Source organism: Cucurbita pepo, chromosome 11, assembly GCF_057944985.1.
Source record: "Cucurbita pepo subsp. pepo isolate OVF chromosome 11, ASM5794498v1, whole genome shotgun sequence".
NCBI lineage: Eukaryota > Viridiplantae > Streptophyta > Magnoliopsida > Cucurbitales > Cucurbitaceae > Cucurbita > Cucurbita pepo.
The window spans coordinates 4,844,358-4,864,180 of NC_141808.1; the positions used below are offsets into that span (position 1 = coordinate 4,844,358).

The 19,823-nt window shown below is 37.7% G+C and overlaps 1 protein-coding gene and 1 long non-coding RNA gene across 2 annotated transcripts; one reads left to right on the forward strand and one right to left on the reverse strand.

Moving 5' to 3' along the window:
- The first annotated feature begins 4,879 nt into the window (after nt 1-4,879).
- LOC147790121 (uncharacterized) lies at nt 4,880-6,308 on the forward strand. The gene is made up of 3 exons (XR_015423019.1): nt 4,880-5,132; nt 5,229-5,318; nt 6,094-6,308. It is a non-coding gene; the product is annotated as an uncharacterized LOC147790121 (long non-coding RNA).
- A 2,328-nt stretch (nt 6,309-8,636) lies between these two features.
- Nucleotides 8,637-10,283, reverse strand: LOC147790122 (exopolygalacturonase-like). The gene is made up of 4 exons (XM_087128573.1): nt 10,128-10,283; nt 9,740-10,042; nt 9,116-9,634; nt 8,637-9,024 (listed from the first exon to the last, which is right to left on the reverse strand). Exons 1-4 carry the CDS (start codon nt 10,260-10,262, stop codon nt 8,761-8,763), a joined length of 1,221 nt encoding a protein of 406 aa, XP_086984699.1. The 5' UTR covers nt 10,263-10,283; the 3' UTR covers nt 8,637-8,760.
- Between the last annotated feature and the right edge of the window lie 9,540 nt (nt 10,284-19,823).

Below are 19,823 nucleotides of genomic sequence, written 5' to 3' on the forward strand. Positions count from 1 at the left end.
CACTGAGGAAAAGATGACAGAGAAATTTATATTGGGTTTGGAACCAAGAATCCGCCGCATGTTGGAGGCGTTCAACCCAAAGACCTATGAGGAAGCCTTGAGAACTGCCAAGGCTTTAGAGAAACCAAAGGATGAGAAACGACGTGAAGAGCCAGTTATAATTGGGCAGAAGCGTCCTCATGAATCAGGAGGCTCTAACCGTCCACCACCAGCACGTAGGCACCGTTCCAATAACAGACCCGCTCCTAGATGGGATGAGCGACGCCCTCCCCGACATACTGATAGGAATCCCAGGAATCAAGATGGGGCCAGAGGGAGGAGAGAGGAAGGGTGCACTATCTGTGGAAGACTACACGGTGGGAGGTGCATGGCTGGCAGCCGAGCGTGTTATAGATGTGGTCAAGAGGGGCACATCGCCGTGAACTGCACGGCCGGAAATGCTGCAGCACAAGCAAACCCGCCCAGAGTAGTAGAGCGAACGGATCAACCAGCACCACCGCGAGCTCAAGCTAGGGCATACGCGTCAACCAGCAAGGACACTGGGAGGTCCGATGTCGTGGTGACAGGTACACTATCCATTTTAGGTCATTTCGCTTTTACCTTATTTGATTCTGGTTCCACGCATTCTTTTATTTCCATGCCTTTTGTTGTACAAGCAGGGTTCGAATTAGAACCCTTGTTGCATGAAATGTTTGTAAGCACCCCTGCGGGGGTAGACTTAGTGTCTAGGGATAGAGTAAAGGATGGCCAAGTAATCATAGGGAACCAAACTTTAAGCATTGACCTGATAGTGGTAAACATGACAGATTTCGACGTCATACTAGGCATGGATTGGTTAGCTGAAAATCGAGCTAGTATAGAATGTCGCAAAAAGGAAGTAAAATTTTCACCACCGACAGGACCTACCTTTAAATTTAAAGGCACAAATACCGGGATTACCCCCAAGGTAGTCTCGATGATGAAAGCAAAGAGGTTAGTCCAACAAGGTGGATGGGCTATATTAGCATGTGCTGTAGACGTGAGAGGAAAGGAAGAGACCCTAGTAAACGTGCCAATAGTAAACGAGTTCCCGGATGTATTTTCGGATGACTTACCTGGTATACCCCCTTCCCGAGCGGTCGACTTCGTCATCGAACTCGAGCCGGGGACTGGGCCTATTTCCAAAGCACCCTATCGCATGGCGCCAGCAGAGTTGAAGGAACTCAAGGCGCAACTGCAAGACTTACTAGATAAAGGATTCATTCGACCTAGCGTGTCCCCCTGGGGTGCACCAGTGTTGTTTGTTAAGAAGAAAGATGGATCGATGCGTCTGTGCATCGATTACAGAGAGCTAAACAAGAGAACCATAAAAAAACAAATATCCTCTGCCTAGAATAGAAGACTTGTTTGATCAACTCAGAGAAGCAACAGTATTCTCTAAGATAGATCTTCGGTCCGGTTACCACCAAATTAGGATTAATGAAAAAGACGTACCAAAAACAGCGTTTAGGACAAGGTACGGTCACTACGAGTTTGTAGTGATGTCATTTGGCCTCACCAATGCCCCAGCTGTATTTATGGAGTTAATGAACCGGGTATTCAAAGAATGCCTAGACATGTTTGTGATTGTGTTCATTGACGACATTCTCATATACTCGAGAACCGACCTAGAGCACGAGGAACACCTCCGAAAAGTCCTAACCACCCTAAGAGAGCACAAGTTGTACGCCAAGTTCTCCAAATGCGAATTTTGGTTACGACAAGTCTCCTTCCTAGGACACGTGGTGTCAAAGGACGGAATATCTGTAGATCCCACCAAGGTCGAAGCGATCACAAAGTGGGAACGCCCAACTACGGTAACGGAAGTAAGGAGTTTCCTAGGATTGGCAGGATATTATCGAAGGTTCGTGCAGGACTTCACTAAAATATCCTCGCCTTTAACAAAGTTAACAAAAAAAGGGGTGCCATTTAGATGGGATGATGCTTGTGAGGCAAGCTTCCAGAACCTAAAAGAGAGATTGGTAACCGCCCCGGTACTCATAGTACCCGAGAGCTCAGAAGGATATGTGATTTATAGTGATGCCTCCATGAAAGGACTGGGATGTGTGTTAATGCAACACGGCAAGGTTGTCGCATACGCATCTCGTCAACTTAAAGAATATGAAAAGAACTACCCTACCCATGACCTAGAGTTGGCCGCTGTAGTGTTCGCGCTGAAAATCTGGCGACATTACCTGTATGGCGAGAAAACCCAAATTTTTACCGACCACAAAAGTTTGAAATACTTCTTCACCCAGAAAGAGTTAAACATGAGGCAGAGAAGGTGGTTAGAATTGGTGAAGAATTATGACGTAGATATCCAGTACCACCCTGGGAAAGCAAATGTGGTTGCAGATGCCTTGAGTAGGAAGACGGTCCACTCGTCGGCCCTCATTACGAGGGAAGTAAGGGTACAAAGAGAGTTCGAGCGAGCCAACATAGCTGTAGCGACCGAGGGAGTCATAGCACAGCTGGCCCGACTCACGGTACAACCTACGCTTAGGCAGAGAATTATTGCCTCCCAACGAGAGGATCCTAACCTACAGAAAGTCCTAGGACAGCTAGATGAAAGTCCAGTAGATGGATTCTCGAAGTCATCAGATGAAGGACTATTGTATCAGGGACGCTTATGTGTTCCAGCAATAGAAGATTTAAGGAAGGAAATACTGATGGAAGCTCACAACTCACCATTTGCGATGCATCCAGGAGGTACTAAGATGTACCAAGATTTAAAACAACACTTTTGGTGGAAGAGTATGAAGAGGGATGTGGCCGGGTTTGTGAGCAAGTGCTTAGTTTGTCAACAAGTGAAAGCTCCAAGACAAAAGACGGCGGGGTTGTTGCAGCCCCTAAGCATCCCGGAGTGGAAGTGGGAAAACATAGCGATGGACTTCATAGTAGGTTTACCCAAAACGCCCAAGGGCTATACAGTGATCTGGGTAGTTGTCGATAGGTTGACCAAGTCGGCACACTTTCTACCTGGGAAGGTTACATATACAGTTGACAATTGGGCACAATTGTACGTGAAAGAAATAGTAAGACTACATGGAGTCCCAGTGTCTATAGTGTCGGATCGGGATCCACGCTTTACGTCAGCGTTTTGGCGCGGACTTCAAAAAGCACTGGGTACCCGCCTCGACTTTAGTACCGCTTTTCACCCCCAAACAGATGGACAAACGGAGCGTTTAAACCAAATTCTAGAGGACATGCTACGCGCTTGCGTACTAGATTTTAAGGAAAGTTGGGATTCCAAACTCCACCTAATGGAATTCTCGTATAACAACAGTTTCCAAGCAACTATTGGAATGGCACCGTTTGAGGCCCTGAACGGGAAACGGTGTAGGTCCCCACTATGTTGGGACAAGGTAGGAGAGAAAGAATTAGTAGGACCCGAGTTGGTTCGACTCACCAATGAGGCTGTCCAGAAAATTCGAGCGAGGATGCGTACCGCTCAAAGTAGACAGAAAAGCTACGCCGATGTAAGGCGTAAAAGCCTGGAGTTTGAGGTGGGGGACCCAGTATTCCTCAAGGTGGCACCTATGAAAGGTGTGTTAAGATTCGGACATAAGGGCAAGTTAAGTCCTAAATTCATTGGACCATTCGAGATCCTAGAGCGAGTTGGTCCGGTAGCGTATAAGTTAGCCTTACCTCCAGCCCTCTCAGGAGTACATGATGTATTTCATGTGTCGATGCTGAGGAAGTACATTACGGATCCTATCCACGTAATAGACTACAAACCACTCCAACTCAATGAAGATCTGAGCTACGAGGAAAAACCAGTAAGAATCTTAGCTAGAGAGGTAAAAACCTTACGCAACAGGAGTATTGCGTTTGTTAAGGTACTGTGGCGGAATCATCACAGTGAGGAAGCCACGTGGGAGCGTGAGGACGAGATAAGAGAGAAATACCCCGAGTTGGTACAAGAGTTTGAGACTTTCGAGGACGAAAGTTCTTTTTAGGGGTAGATAATGTAACGACCCGGGAAAGAAAAAAAAAAAAAAAAAATATATATATATATATATATATATATATATTAATAATAAATAAATAAATAAATGAAAACGAAAAAAAAAAAGAAAAAAGAAACTCAGTCGCCGGAAAACCCGCGAGTTTTTCGGCGACCGCCGAGTTTCGCGGAACCCACGCGAAACAACGGCCACAACACGCCCACCCTCAGCCCAGCATCTTCAAAACGCCTGCAAAGGGAGAAAGGAGAGAAAATTTCGAGAGAGAGAGAGAGTTCGGACAAACGTCGGCGAGTGTCCAGTTTCTCCGACGAGCCCTCAAACCACCCTTAAACCGACACCAAACGACCTGTTACTACCGTAAGAGAGATCCCTAACGAAAGCACAATAACTCAGGGTGCGTTTTGTGTTATTTCGTAAGCGTCGTCGTTGGTAACCGAGGTCGGAAAGTTAGGTTTCTTAATCGATTCTTAGATCTATGGCTTTTAGGAGCTTTTAGGCCGCAAAACTCCCAAAAAGGAAAGAAGAACGACGAACAAAGAGAAAAAGGGAAGGAAGAGGACCGAAATATGCAACGGAAACGCCGCGGGAAGGAGAGAGAAAGCTCGCCGGAAAATCGGCCAAAGTCGGGTAAGGAAGACGAGATCCACGGATCCGGGTCAACCCGAACCCAGAACCTGGGAGAGCCAGCCCGTTCCTCCCTTGGCCTCTGCCTTCGGCCCAGCCCAACTACAGCGGCCCAAACCTCAAACTGGCCCAGAAGCTACGGTTCAGTTGAACCAACCCAGACTAGACCCACGGTCCAATTGAGCCGGCCTGCAAACCAAACACTTGCGGCCCAGCCCAGTAAGCCGAGGCCCAACGTTTAGCCTTGGCCCAGTAGCCTTTACAGCCCGCGACCCGAACCACGACCCGAACCGGACTCCGACCCGCGCTTCGACCCGACACTACCGCCCGACGTGGCTTTCTCTGCTGCTGCCACGTGTCACACAGCGGCGCGGCAGTCCTCAGCTCGGCTCGGCGCAAACGGCTCGGGCTCCCTCCGGTGACGCTCCGGCGGCTCCAGCGGCTGTTCGGCTCGGCTCACCTGTTTTCAGCCCGGTTTCCATTGTTTCGACCCTCCCGGATCTGTTTTCGGCCCCGATTAAGGTATCCGAGGCCGTTTTAGAGCCGTATTTTACATTTATTAAATTATAGGTAAATTAATTGTGAAATACTAACGGAAAGTGGTGAACGGCGTGATAGGAAACAAACCCAGCGAAGTAGGAAGCAGCTCTCACGGAATGGGAGCTTACGTTTAGCTATTTAGGGAGTACTTCGGCCGAGGCCAACCAAGTAAGTGGCCTTACTATAGGATAGGCTAAATAAATTGTATGATGCTTGATGATATGTGCCAGTTTATATATATTTTGTTGAGTGACGCTTAATATGTTTGACGCACGTTGTGGCATTATGATGAGCATGATGATTGCATGATTTTTACCTTAATATGATGATGTTTTCCATATTGAGCATGCTAGATGATGATGAGTGCCATATTGCATCATGTCGTTAGATCGACGTAGGACACAACCCTAAGAGCATGAAAATGATATTAATATAAATATCCACGATATGCGTTACCTAGAGTAACAAAGAGATGAGACTAGAGGGTTGTGTCAGAAGAGACATTACGATGGATTTAGAGGGACCTCATGCATTTTGTATGTTCATAAGCATAGGGCTACTTCCCCTAGAGATGATGAGTGCGGACGCGCACCTTATCATGAGCGCGAATGCGCACAGGTGCGAAAGCACACAGATGAGGGTGTTCATGAGGCGCATGACACTATGGGGTTCCGCTGACCTCCGGACGTCGCTACAGATTAGCTTGACCAGAGGGTCCAGGGGGTGTGCGAGCGCCCTGGGGACTCACACTCGCACGTGTGAGTCGTGTGTAGGGAAGTACTACACATCCAATTTGTCCGAGACTGGAGGCCACCCCTAAGATGATTAGAGATAGGTCCCTATTCATGATTGCATGTGTTTGCATTAGCATGGCCCCTATAGTGGGGTCACTTACTGAGTATTTCTTCGAAATACTCAGGCCGTGTGCCATATTGTTTTTCAGGTAAAGGCAAGGCTCCCATGTACGGTTGACGGTGGCATCGTGATCAGAGACTGTGGCGCGTGCATAGGATAGTTGCATATTTAATTCCTAGTCTTGGTTAGGATAGGGCGTTTGCATTTCATTCATTTATATTAATTAATTTGTAATCGTTTTATTTTATCTTTTTGAACTCCAGCACGATATTTGAAACACGTAAGTCCGGCAGTGTTTTCCAATGTTTTAATGTATTCTGAACTTTTAAATTTTTCCGCTAATAAAGATGAGCATGCTTAGATTTTTATTCTGCATTAGAGATGAGCACGAGACGTTAGTGGCGACTCTAGATATGTGGAAATTTAGGGTCGTTACAGTTCCACATTTGCTAATTTAGGGAATGATCGTTGGTTTATAACAAGGAATACTCTATCTATTGGTGTGAGGCCTTTTGGGGAAACCCAAAGCAAAGTCACGAGAGCTTATGCTCAAAGTGGACAATATCATACCATTGTGGAGAGTCGTGTTCGTCTAACCTCCCTAACTATTTTATAGGTGTTCTTAGGACATAGTATTAAACTTAGTTTAGCTAAACATATTGATTACTCCTAGTTTTAGCTAAAAAAAATATTAAATTTGAGCAAATAGGAGTCCTACGGACTTAAAATGGCCTCAATAATGTCAAAAACAACTTTTTAAGGGTCGAAAATGTTGGAAATGATTGGCGTTTAGATTTTAAACACTTTTTTTTACTGTTTTATACACTCCTTTTCTTCGACATTCTATTCTAAATCATCAAGGTTTATCATTCCCCAAGAGAATTTCGAAAAACATAATTCGGAACTTTTGAAGCACGTGCTAAAAATACTGAGTAACGTTGATGTTTTTCGAAATTTTCTTGGTGAATGATCAACCTTGATGATTTAGAATAGAATGTCGAAAATTAGGGTTTCGATTTTAAACACTTTTTTTACTGTTTTATACACTTCTTTTTTGTTCGATCCATTCTAAATCATCAAGCTTGATCATTCCCCAAGAAAATTACGAAAAACATCAATTGTTACTCAATTTTTTTAGCACGTGCTTGAAACGTTCTGGATTAGGGTTTCTTTAAGCACTTTTTTACTATTTTATAACTCCTTTTCTTCGACATTCTATTCTAAATCATCAAGCTTGATCATTCCTCCTAAGGAAACCTTCGAAAAACATCGATCGTTACTCAGTTTTTTTAGCACGTGCTTCTAACATTTTGACTAGAGAGAGTAGGGGCCTCTCATGGTCGAGACTTCTCCCGTCGATCTTCATCCTCGTCAAAGCTTTTCTACTAATAAGCTGACATTTTAGTGACCAATGGAGGCTGAATCGGACCCAAAGTACTTCTCCCTTTCTCCTCAAAACTTTTTTTTGACTTCTCCCTCACCCAACAAAATTGTGATATGTTTACAAATAATCCCTCCCATTTTTCAGTTGTTTTAGAATATTTCAACTATTTCTAGAATTGTTTTTATATCTAACATGTCGGTTTCTTTTATCTAAAACTAGTTTTTACCTTCTTTTATCTAAAACTAGTTTTTACCTTGTTAAGGAGTAGGGTCTACATTGGTTGTGAGTTAGATGTTCTTGATGGAGCGAAGGGTATGATATGTTTTTTCTAGTTCTGAGTACATGAGAAGGATGTCTATTTTTGTTTATGTTTGTTGTTTGTGTTTTTGTGTGTCATGAAGTTATGATTTGTTTGCAGTACTCTAAAGGGTACGATTTTGGGGAGAGTACTTTCAAGTTTTTGCCATGAAAGACAATTACACACTAAACATCTTACCCAGAATCGGAGAAAGAGGAATTCCTTTTATGCCCGGAATCGGAGAAAGAGGCTTTCCTTTGATGCCCGGAATCGGAGAAAGAGGCATTCCTTTTATGCCCGGAATCTGAGAAAGAAAGAAAGAGGCTTTCCCAATACTTTGGTATCAATTATATGGGTTCATAAAAGAATTCTAAACTCTCTAATATTTTTCGAAACAAGCAAATCATAATGGTAAGATATTTTCCGAAACAAGCAAATCATAATGATTGTTGGTTTTATTTTCATTCGTTTTTTGCTATATTGCAATGGATTCAGCAAAACTCTTCTTATAAGAATAGCCTTTTTCTTGATAACTTTGATTAATTTGGTACTTTACTAATGAAATACCTATGATTTTATTTTCCTTTATTAAGATGTTTCTAGTTTGCTACCCCTATTTTCTAAGTTAATTCCAATGATAGTTTATTTTGAATTAAATTATAAAGGGAGACTTTGTCCTTAATATTTCTTTTTATAAACGGTATATTTTATATAATAGATTTTTAAATTTTAATGGTGTATTCCATAAATCTTATTGCTGTATTTTTAAAATTATTTATTAATACTTTCCATTTGTAATTTTTCCATTGTAAGGAACCTCCACAAACAGCGTGATACTAAATTCATGGTCTTCTGGTCTTCTCTTCCTTCAAAGCAAAAGCAATGTCAATTATGTAGGAGGACTTTTTATAGTATAAAAATAGAATCGTTAAGTATTAATTCTCCTAAATTTTAAAAATACAATTATTGAAAACATGCCCAACATCATGGCATGTTGTAAATCGAACTTTGAAAGCTAAAATAAAAATGATAGGAAGAATGGTTTGAAACATTTGTCGGCATTAAAAGATTATTCAATCAGTCGACGGAGTGGTCTCAGGTGGCGCTGGTTTAGCACAGATGGGAGGGTTTTGCTTTCCAGAAACGGTCGGTTTCACATTTGCACACTCAGACACAGCTGGCCCTTCTTTACCACTATAAGTGAGGTCAATATCAGCAATTTCCACCCCCTCACATGGATTACTTTTACTGCAAACAAGTTTGACTGCAACCGGAGTAGAAGATGTACCCCTGATATTCTTGAAACTAACTTTGCTAATCTTAATGGCGGATGGAACCTGGATGTTCAAAATAAACATTAAACATTAATTAATACTTGTTCAAAAGAAAATAAGTTGGAAACCAACGAGGTTCGAATTTAATACACACCTTTCGGTTGCATTGATTCCATGGACAATATTCTTGATCTATGATGATAGGGTTGGCAACATTTTCCATTTCAATATCTTCAAAATGCATGTCAGAGGCTGGGTATGAGACGGCAGAATCTGGCCATGATTTGATCCTGACACCATTTGTAGTACCGATTAATTTGCATTTCTTCACTGTAACTCCTACTACTTCTTTTTCAGTTTTATACTTGCCCAAGCTGCCTATGCTAATGCCATGTCCCGGTCCGCAAGTAACATCACTAATGGTTATTTTTCTATTAGTGTATCCTACGGATATACAATCATCTCCCGTTGCAATTGCGGTATTGAGAATGTAAACGTCTTCTGAATCGCCCAAGTGAATTCCATCGGTGTTAGGACTATTGTGTGGTGCAGTAATTTTCAGGTGATCGAAGGTAAGATTCTTGCCGGCCAAAACATTGATATGAAAATTCTTGCTATCCAACGAAGTTATGTCCTTCACTATCGAATTTGTGATGAAATTGAACTTCAAATTCTGCCCATTTTAAACAAACAAAGAAAAAACACTCCCATGTTAAAGCATATAATGCTAACCCAGATTATAAGTTCTTTTTATAATTAAAGTAGTAGGAGAATTTACCATGGGAAGCTTTTTGCATTCTTTCTTCAGGTGGCAATCATTCTTTTCCCAACCAGCTTTTCCTTGGCCATCGAAAACTCCAGTACCAGACAATGTCAAATGATCGACGTATTCCATAACAAGCAACCCATCTCCTTCCGTGTCGGTAGGAGAAGCTTGTAATGTTCCTTCAACTAGAAGCTCAATAGCACTTTTACATGGACCTTTGAGCCTGGATTCTCCTAATTGATAAGTTCCTTTTGGAACCAATACTTTACTTGGAGTAGCCGAAGCACATGCTTCCTTCCATGCATCTGCTAAAGCCTGTGAATTCAACCATTTCATTTGAGAAAAATATTTTGTACAAAATGAAATTTTCGTTTATCAACTTAAACAAATGTACACGTACTTTAGTAGCATCAGCATTAGGTTTGGCACCAAATGTCGTAATATCAAAAACACCGCTAGTAGCATCAACGGTAGCATTAGACACCAACAATAGCAACAGTGGTATTAATGCCATAAACTTTGATATCAATCCCATCCTTTCTAGTTCACCTGTCTCTTCTACCTTACCTTATTTTCTTTTCTTTTGGTACAAATTCTCAAACTTCTTAGGAATAAGAATTGATTTGAATGCATTCACCAACTCAAACCCTCTTTATATACAAACACAAAAATAACCAATTCAAACTAGCTAAATTTGTTAAAAGATAATTACGTGGTTTAAGGCAGGCCCTATAATTAGTTTTACCTTAAAGGAGGGAGGACTGGTTTGGTTTGGTTGAACATAACTCCTTCATTAAATTTATATATTAGATAAATGTACATCCTACAATTTTCAACAAAAGAACACGATAAAAATTATCCTCAAAGAGTTTATCAAAATTTTAATATATACATTTATATATATTAGTTTTCAAACTCTATAGTATTACTCTCTACTTTTCTTACTTTTATTCCTATCTCACAAGTTCTCCTCTTTTTCTCCCGAGAAATATATCGATGAGAATAAATATTTTTTATTTTATTGTTTTTAGCGTTATCAAAAATATATTAAAACGATGTGATGGAAAAAAAATTTCTTTAGTCATTTTTCAGCAATATTGGTCGGTCGAGGCCCGTTCATGCCCAATTGGTTAGTCGGGCTTGTCCATTTCCAATCCTAATGGACAAACCCTCGATCCAATTTTCTCTCAATTCTTCACATGTCTTGTTACGTGATTGATACATTCTATTGGGCGCACTTGCCGTATATTTTTCAGAATCAGCTCTAGAAAATTTGTAATCTATTTTTTAGAATCCGCTCTAGAATCAATATAAATGTATAGAATTTTATCTGTTGTTTTCTCAATTATTCCGGATGAATGGAGTTGTAGGGTTGCTTGTGATACGTCATGCGGAGTACACTTGGATTGATCAAGATCCCCTTCAGCTGTGATTTTTTTGGATCTTTATGCGGTCTCTTGCAGAAAATAGGTTGTAGCGTTTGGGCACGGTTCCCTCTACCTCCTTAGGCTGTTCTTGTTCCTTTTGTCAATGAATTCCTTTAAAGTTTCTTTTCTAAAGGAAACAAGAAGAGAAACAAAATTGAGCCCAATGGTGTTATCCTCGAAGATATTATTTAACTTTCTGGGATGATAACCCACCGTGAATTATGAAGTTAGTGGATATCATGTAAGGGGTATGGAATGAAATGATGAAAAAAATTTAGAATTTCAGGCTATTTCGAGGTTGAACGACGCATCAGTGCACAGGCTTCACGCGCACGTGGAGGTGCGAGTAACCAAGGAGTGGGACATGTGGGCAACGAGTGTAGTACGCATGTGGGTGGTGGAGGCTTATTTCAAGTTTCAGCTCGTTCTGTTCAACTCCTTTTGACCTGTTTTATCAATATTAGCTTATACTAACCTTGAAAATCATTAGATATAGGTCAAATTAAGAGAATTTGTGACGAAATTACCATATTATGAACAATTATGAAAGCAAAGGAATTGACGATTCATGTAAGTAGTATCTCGAAGCTCCTAAACAAGCATGTTACCATGGGATTAAGAGCTAGAAACGTTGAATGTATGTAAATGGCACGAGTTAAATAATAATAATAATAATAATAATAATAATCATGAATCCATGCCTAAAATGTGAGCATATTAGAGAATCGTGATTAGTAAGTATGATGTACGACTCTAGTTTATGCTTATGAACTATTTACGATATGGAGATGTGAATGAGTATTCTTAGTCTACTAATCCCGGCAAAACCCGTAACCAATGCGATGTGTGCCAAGTTGGGAACAATAAATATTTATGACCAGAGAATTTAGTGGACAAACCGTATTTGACCGAGAGTGAGCCTTACGTACGAGTCTAAAATTTGTAGTGAACATAAATAGAGCCAACAAATAAAACTTAAGGTTGCTAGAACACCTTAATATCAACGGGGAGGTCCTAGTAGATGAGACTAGGAGCCAAGGTAATGGTTGGATGGAGGACTCTATCCACACCAAAAGCCTAAGAATAACCCATTGGGAATAAAACTTAAAATATTTCCAAAAAATAATAAAATTTGTTAATGATAAGTTAGCTAGTTGAGGAGTAAATTAATTACTCGTCAAAATTATTTTTAATTTTTGTTTTTAGATAAATGTGAAGTAATGTGATCCAGATGACTGTGTAGTCGAGTTGGAGACTTAGGGATCCTACCTAGACCGGTAATTTGTGTCAATAGTAAGAACAGTGAATCAAACTTTCGAGTAAGGCCGATATTGTATTAAATTTATATTTAACATATCATTTAATTTTTAAAAATTTAATTTTGTCAGAGATTTACTAAACACAAATGGAAAGTTCAAATATTTATAAGCTAGATCTATTTAACTTTTTTTTTTTTTTCTTAGAATCTAAAAATAAACTAGACAAACAAAATTTTGAGATTAATTTCCATATATTCAAGGAAATGCATGAGTTTAAAGTATATTTTCTTACATTTAAAAATATTTTAAAGAGTTTCAAAGGTCAATCCAAACAAGCTTCGAGAATAATTAGTTGGTTTCTTCATATGTATAGATGCACATTACTCCATACGAAGCTGAGTTACTACCTTACAAAGAGTAGCCAATTTTATAGAATTAGTACCATTTTTGTATCCAAGTTTTCTTTTATTCAACATAGATATTAGACATGTATGGTTTAACTACTATATGGATCCCCTTTGACATTTGATCATTTTAATATCTCTACGTTCTAAATGTTCGTTGTTTTTTGTTCTTGCATTTTTAAATTTGATTCATTTTGGTCTATATACTTTTTAAACACGACTACTTGACTTTCTGTTTGCAAAATTTTAACCTACAATTTATACATAATGGAATCCATTTAATACATGTAGACTATATTTTAGGAAGGATGAGAGGAAAATGAAAATGAAGAGATTAAGATGAGCCTTGGGACAAAAATAGACCTATTGAAAAGGAATAGACGAAAGTAGTTTAAATCTATTAAAAATAAAATAATCCAAGTTATCCTTCTCACTTAAAAGAACTTTTAGACGTTTGTAATAAGTTTATTATGGTAGGCGATGCATTAGAGCATTTCATATGTTACTATTCCCATGTTCCAACGTTATCCAACGGCTATTAAATTCATGTCTAATCAGATTAATCTAACACGTTAAGAATATATTTTTCGTAGAGTTAGCAAAACTTTATAAGTAATAATTTTTGACGCACTATTTGATCGAAATAGATGGGAAAGGATAGTTTCATTAATATATCAACTGGTTCAATCTACAGTGTATCTCCAAGAAAACAGGAATGACGGATAAACATTATAGATCAACTAGTTCCAACGTGCATAAACTTGGTGTTTAATCTGAAGAAATGTCATGAGAATTTATGTCTTAAAATCTCGTAATTAATAATTTGATTTAAAAAAATTTATTTAGAGTTTAAAGAGTATCCATCCTATGAAAAATTGAAAGTTATTAGTGTCACGTCGTGGACCTCTGGAAAGATCATGTTTAAGTAGTAATATAAATGGTTTATAAAATATGGATAAAGTTGGGTGCTTTATTCTGATAACATTGTTGTTATGAGCCACGATTGTTACAAATGATTTGATCCAAGTCTTTCAAGTGAAAATATGAGTAGAGATACCTCGTAGAATGAGTTTGTGTAGGACTAAACCAAAATAATTTATCCATTTTTCTTTCTAATAAATTTTTTACTTGAGAAGATTAATATTTTACCGTATGATCATATGCAACTCGATCTTAATTCTAAGTGAGTTACGAACTCTACTTATTAGGGTTTATCATTTGATTTGCAAGGTTTGAACAACTTTCCTAACCAATTCAATATGTCTTCCATTTTAGAGACTAACCAAACAGAGAGTTGAGGACATGTCTTATGAGATGTAATTCAGTTATTTTAATATCAAGTAAGTAAAAGAGTAGTTTTCTAAGTGATGACATGAGAACTTGAATAAAAGGTCCCTACCCTCTTATCATGGTTGGATCATAAACAATTGTTCTTTCAAGAATTTGTTGTAATTAACGACTTAAATATAGTTACAAGGGCAAAACAAACGTTTGACCTAACCATAATTACGATAAGCTCTTAAAGGATCTAGTAATAATTTCATCTATGTAACAACTTGTCGTGCAGCGTATAGGAGTGCAACTCTAAATTTATCGTGGAATGGCGTATAATTAGTGAATGATCATTAAATGAAGAATTTAAATAAGTGACATGTAGGTTCATAAACATATTAAATATAAAAGAAAAATGGTTTATTTATTACAGAGTTCAAATTAATATTTAATACGTGGTCTATATCAACTCACAAAAAAAATTATATTATAATACATTAATAAAATAATTAATGTATTTTAAATACATTAAAATAATTATTGTTGAAGTAATGTTGTCACATGGTAAGCATTTTAATTTCATATTTGTAATATGTTATTTGCAAACTTGATGGTTTAAGTATATTGGAAGCATTAAATTTAAGATTTTATATTTATTTTAACTCAGAATGTCATATAAATTTTATCATGAAAAATCCGTCATAGAAAGTTTTATACCCCTGAATTCTCGACATTGCATTAATCGATTTAGGAAAAGTCCATAAGTATATTCAACTATCCATACAAAACTAACATTCACATTCACGGTTTTATCTTCCTAATGAGTTTACATTTTTCATGTTTCAAGCAGCTTAAAATTAAATTTAATTTGTTTTCAATGGATTTAGACTTTGAGATAATGTAATGGTTTGGAATTAAAATATATATATTTAAATCTGGTCCCATATCTCGCGATTTCCAGCGAGGCATTATTTTTGCAAAAGTAACCAACACAACCCTCCCTTAAATTCACATCTCTCATCCCTTATAAACACATCCAAATCCACACATTTACGGACCTGGGCAGGTAAGGGAGACAAATCTTGGATTTTAGGTTGTCGTATCTCTCTCGGGCCTCTGCTATAGGTGAACCACACTTCTACAACGCCCACGACCCAATACAAGCAGTCCATCCCGGAACGTATCAGCCCAGTGTGACTCAACCCAACCCATACAGCCCGCAGTTAACTTGAATAATGACCCGCCTCATTCCCGCGTGGACGCAGCTTGGCGGCGCAGTGGACTTGGCTTCTCAGCTAGACAGCTCGTTTAAAAATTATATACCATTTCCTAAGTTTTGGACCTTCGTAAAACCATTTTTACCTTATTTAAGGCATTTGAGACCCGTAAGACTCCTATCCATCCAAATTTAGTTAGGTGTAAGACTTATGTTAGAAATAATCATCATGTTTAGTTAGGCTAAGAGGTTTATATGCGGTAAGCATGTTATATGAATTGATATAGGTGAGAATTAAGCATTGGAATATAGTTTTCGAAGCGGCTGTCGAGTAATTAGTAACTTCGGTCAAGGCCAATCTTTTAGTGGTCTTACGGTTGGAGTAAGCTAATTGGTTGATGTATGATGGTGCATGCATCATATTAATTATGTGATGCTTATATGCTCTTTGTATTACCATGTATGCATGTGATATCCAATACACTATATTATGAATGAAATGAAATGTCATGTATGAAATTTTATGTCTTACCATATAAGTTACGTGATGGATTACGTGATATATACCATGTACATGATCCATATATGAAATATGTTATGGGGGGAAAGAGAAACGAAATGAAACAACTATTATGTTAGGAATGAAAATCATGGGACCTCATGCATGTATGTATGTCATGTACATCGGGATACTTCCCCGTAATGTTATGCTAGTACGGATGCGTACCTTCGATATTTATGTTTGTCATGATATCATGTGGGTCTTTCCTTTTCTGAGGCATCCAGTGACGTGTAATATTTTGTCCCAACCAAGTCAGGCCCAAGGGGTACGTGTACGAGCCCGCCTAGTGGGTCCATGAGCGTGTACGTGGGCCGTGAGTGAAAAAGTACCATGCATCAAACCCTATCCGAAACTAGAAAGAGCCTAAGGTCATGTTACGGTTTTAAAAGATAGATCTCAATCATGTATTGTGTGTGACTGCTTTACTAACTCCAATAGTGGGTTGACTTACCGAGAATTTCGTAAAATACTCAAGTCACATGTTACCTTATATTTTTTAAGTAAAGCCAAAACTCTCATGCACGAATGACGATAAACACTGGAAAGACCATGGAAGTTAGGATAGATCATGATAGGACAACAACATTGAATTTGAATTTAATTAGTAGTTGGTAGGTGTTTTATGCCAATTTGTTTTATGTTAAAAACCATGTTATATTTATTTATGTTTCGAATTGAATATGTAAGTCAATGCCTTTATTTTAAAAGTATTTATATGAATTTCTGCCTATGTGATTAAAGCATGCTAGGGTAACGTCACTAATTAACCTAAAAAAATTAGGGGCATTACCGATAATGTTTTGTTTTAAACTGTTGAAAATAGTAAAATATCAAGATTATTCCTAAAGTAAATTAGTTTGAGATAGAATTAAAAACCTAGCTTAACATTACTTTCATTCATTAATATAAATATAATAATTCATAATAACGAACTTAAAATAAAAATTGACTATGAGGAAACTCTATGGATAGTTTTATATAGATTAAGGTATTTTAGTTGATTGAAAGGAAATATCTGTAAGTAGGAGTTGAGTTGACTTAGAGTTGGATTAGTTTTTTTTAATTATTTTAAAAACTTGATAATTAACTTTCAAAAATCAATTTAACCAACCTGTAAGGTTTATGAGGTTAATCTAATTTGTCTGAGTAATAGTGTAACGCCCCTAATTTTCTTACCTAGATCAGACACGTCATTACATGCATGCCTTTAATAACATATGCGAAAATCTAAATAAAAATTTTAAACGAAGCCATGAACTTACATGTTTAATTTAAAACAATAAATAAAAATAATGTCGTCGTCGGTAACATAGATTTTTTTGTACAAAAATCAAAAGCTACCTATGGAACTATTAATTGAAAACAATGCATACTACCGTCCTATCTCAGCTTCCATGACCATTCCAGCATCCATCGTTATCCGTGCATGGACGCTTTATCTTTACATGAAAAATAAGGCTAGCATGTAGCTCGAGTATTTTAGTAAATACTCAGTAAGTAATCTCATTGTTGGAGTCAGGTAATGCAAACATACACATACATGATGGAACCTATCTTTTAAAACAATGTATCATGAGCTTGAGTTCTGCCCAGTTTAGGTAGGGTTGGATGTGTGGTACTTCCCCATACACGGCCCACGCACGCACACATGGACATAGCAGGCAGACTCGTATACGTACCCCTGGGTCTGGCTTCATCGAACTAAACACGCTAATGCGTCGCCGGACACCACAGAGTGAAAGGCTCACATGATATGATGATGAACAAAAATATCGAAGGTATGCGTCTGTACTAACATAACATAACGAGGAAATATCCTAATGCACATGACATTGATAAATGCATAATAGCTTAAAATCATAGCATATAATAAGAATCATTTCGTTTTTCCTTTCATTCATGTCATAGTACACATATGAATCACGTATGAATAGTACTTATCACGACTTATATCACACACATTCATAACATGGCTTCACATGGCATTACATATCATGACGTAGCATGGCATCACACACATTCATAACATGGCCTCATAGGTCATCACATAACATACTTAAAATAGCATAACATTCCTAATTGTGTGCATGTAAGGGCCACAGGGCAAGCATGCTTCATCATACAATCCTTCCAACCAACAAATGTAGAGTCACTCACTTGTTTAGCCCAGATTCCCTTGTTGAACGATGAAAGTTCCACATTTGCTAATTTAGGGAATGATCGTTGGTTTATAACAAGGAATACTCTATCCATTGGTGTGAGGCCTTTTGGGGAAACCCAAAGCAAAGTCACGAGAGCTTATGCTCAAAGTGGACAATATCATACCATTGTGGAGAGTCGTGTTCGTCTAACCTCCCTAACTATTTTATAGGTGTTCTTAGGACATAGTATTAAACTTAGTTTAGCTAAACATATTGATTACTCCTAGTTTTAGCTAAAAAAAATATATTAAATTTGAGCAAATAGGAGTCCTACGGACTTAAAATGGCCTCAATAATGTCAAAAACAACTTTTTAAGGGTCGAAAATGTTGGAAATGATTGGCGTTTAGATTTTAAACACTTTTTTTTTACTGTTTTATACACTCCTTTTCTTCGACATTCTATTCTAAATCATCAAGGTTGATCATTCCCCAAGAGAATTTCGAAAAACATAATTCGGGACTTTTGAAGCACGTGCTAAAAATACTGAGTAACGTTGATGTTTTTCGAAATTTTCTTGGTGAATGATCAACCTTGATGACTTAGAATAGAATGTCGAAAATTAGGGTTTCGATTTTAAACACTTTTTTTTACTGTTTTATACACTCCTTTTTTGTTCGATCAATTCTAAATCATCAAGCTTGATCATTCCCCAAGAAAATTACGAAAAACATCAACTGTTACTCAATTTTTTTAGCACGTGCTTGAAACGTTCTGGATTCGACATTCTATTCTAAATCATCAAGCTTGATCATTCCTCCTAAGGAAACCTTCGAAAAACATCGATCGTTACTCAGTTTTTTTTAGCACGTGCTTCTAACATTTTAACTAGAGAGAGTAGGGGCCTCTCATGGTCGAGGCTTCTCCCGTCGATCTTCATCCTCGTCAAAGCTTTTCTACTAATAAGCTGACATTTTAGTGACAAATGGAGGCTGAATCGGACCCAAAGTACTTCTCCCTTTCTCCTCAAAACTTTTTTTTGACTTCTCCCTCACCCAACAAAATTGTGATATGTTTACAAATAATCCCTCCCATTTTTCAGTTGTTTTAGAATATTTCAACTATTTCTAGAATTGTTTTTATATCTAATATGTCGGTTTCTTCTAAAACTAGTTTTTACCTTGTTTGCATTGTAAAATCCTGTATTCCTATTCAAATTAGAATTCTAAACTCTCTACGCCCTCTGGGATAAGATATTTTTCGAAACAAGCAAATCATAATGGTAAGATATTTTCCGAAACAAGCAAATCATAATGATTGCTGGTTTTATTATTTTCATTCGTTTTTTGCTATATTGCAATGGATTCAGCAAAACTCTTCTTATAAGAATAGCCTTTTTCTTGATAGCTTTGATTAATTTAGTACTTATTCTTATGAACTAATGAAATACGTATGATTTTATTTTCCTTTATTAAGATCTTTCTAGTTTGCTACCCATATTTTCTAAGTTAATTCCAATGATAGTTTATTTTGAATTAAATTATAAAGGGAGACTTTGTCCTTAATATTTCTTTTTATAAACGGTGTATTTTATATAACAGATTTTGAAATTTTAATGGTGTATTCCATAAATCTTATTGCTGTATTTTTAAAATTATTTATTAATACTTTCCATTTGTAATTTTTCCATTGTAAGGAACCTCCACAAACAGCGTGATACTAAATTCATGGTCTTCTGGTCTTCTCCTCCTTCAAAGCAAAAGCAATGTCAATTATGTAAGAGGACTTTATTATAGTATAAAAATAGAATCGTTAA

Coding starts and splice junctions, on each gene's coding strand:
- LOC147790122 (XM_087128573.1), bottom strand. CDS start 10,262: ATGGGATTGATATCAAAGTTTATGGCATTAATACCACTGTTGCTATTG. Junction 10,043..10,127: donor CTAATGCTGATGCTACTAAA/GTACGTGTACAT, acceptor TTGAATTCACAG/GCTTTAGCAGATGCATGGAA. Junction 9,025..9,115: donor GGAATCAATGCAACCGAAAG/GTGTGTATTAAA, acceptor TTGAACATCCAG/GTTCCATCCGCCATTAAGAT.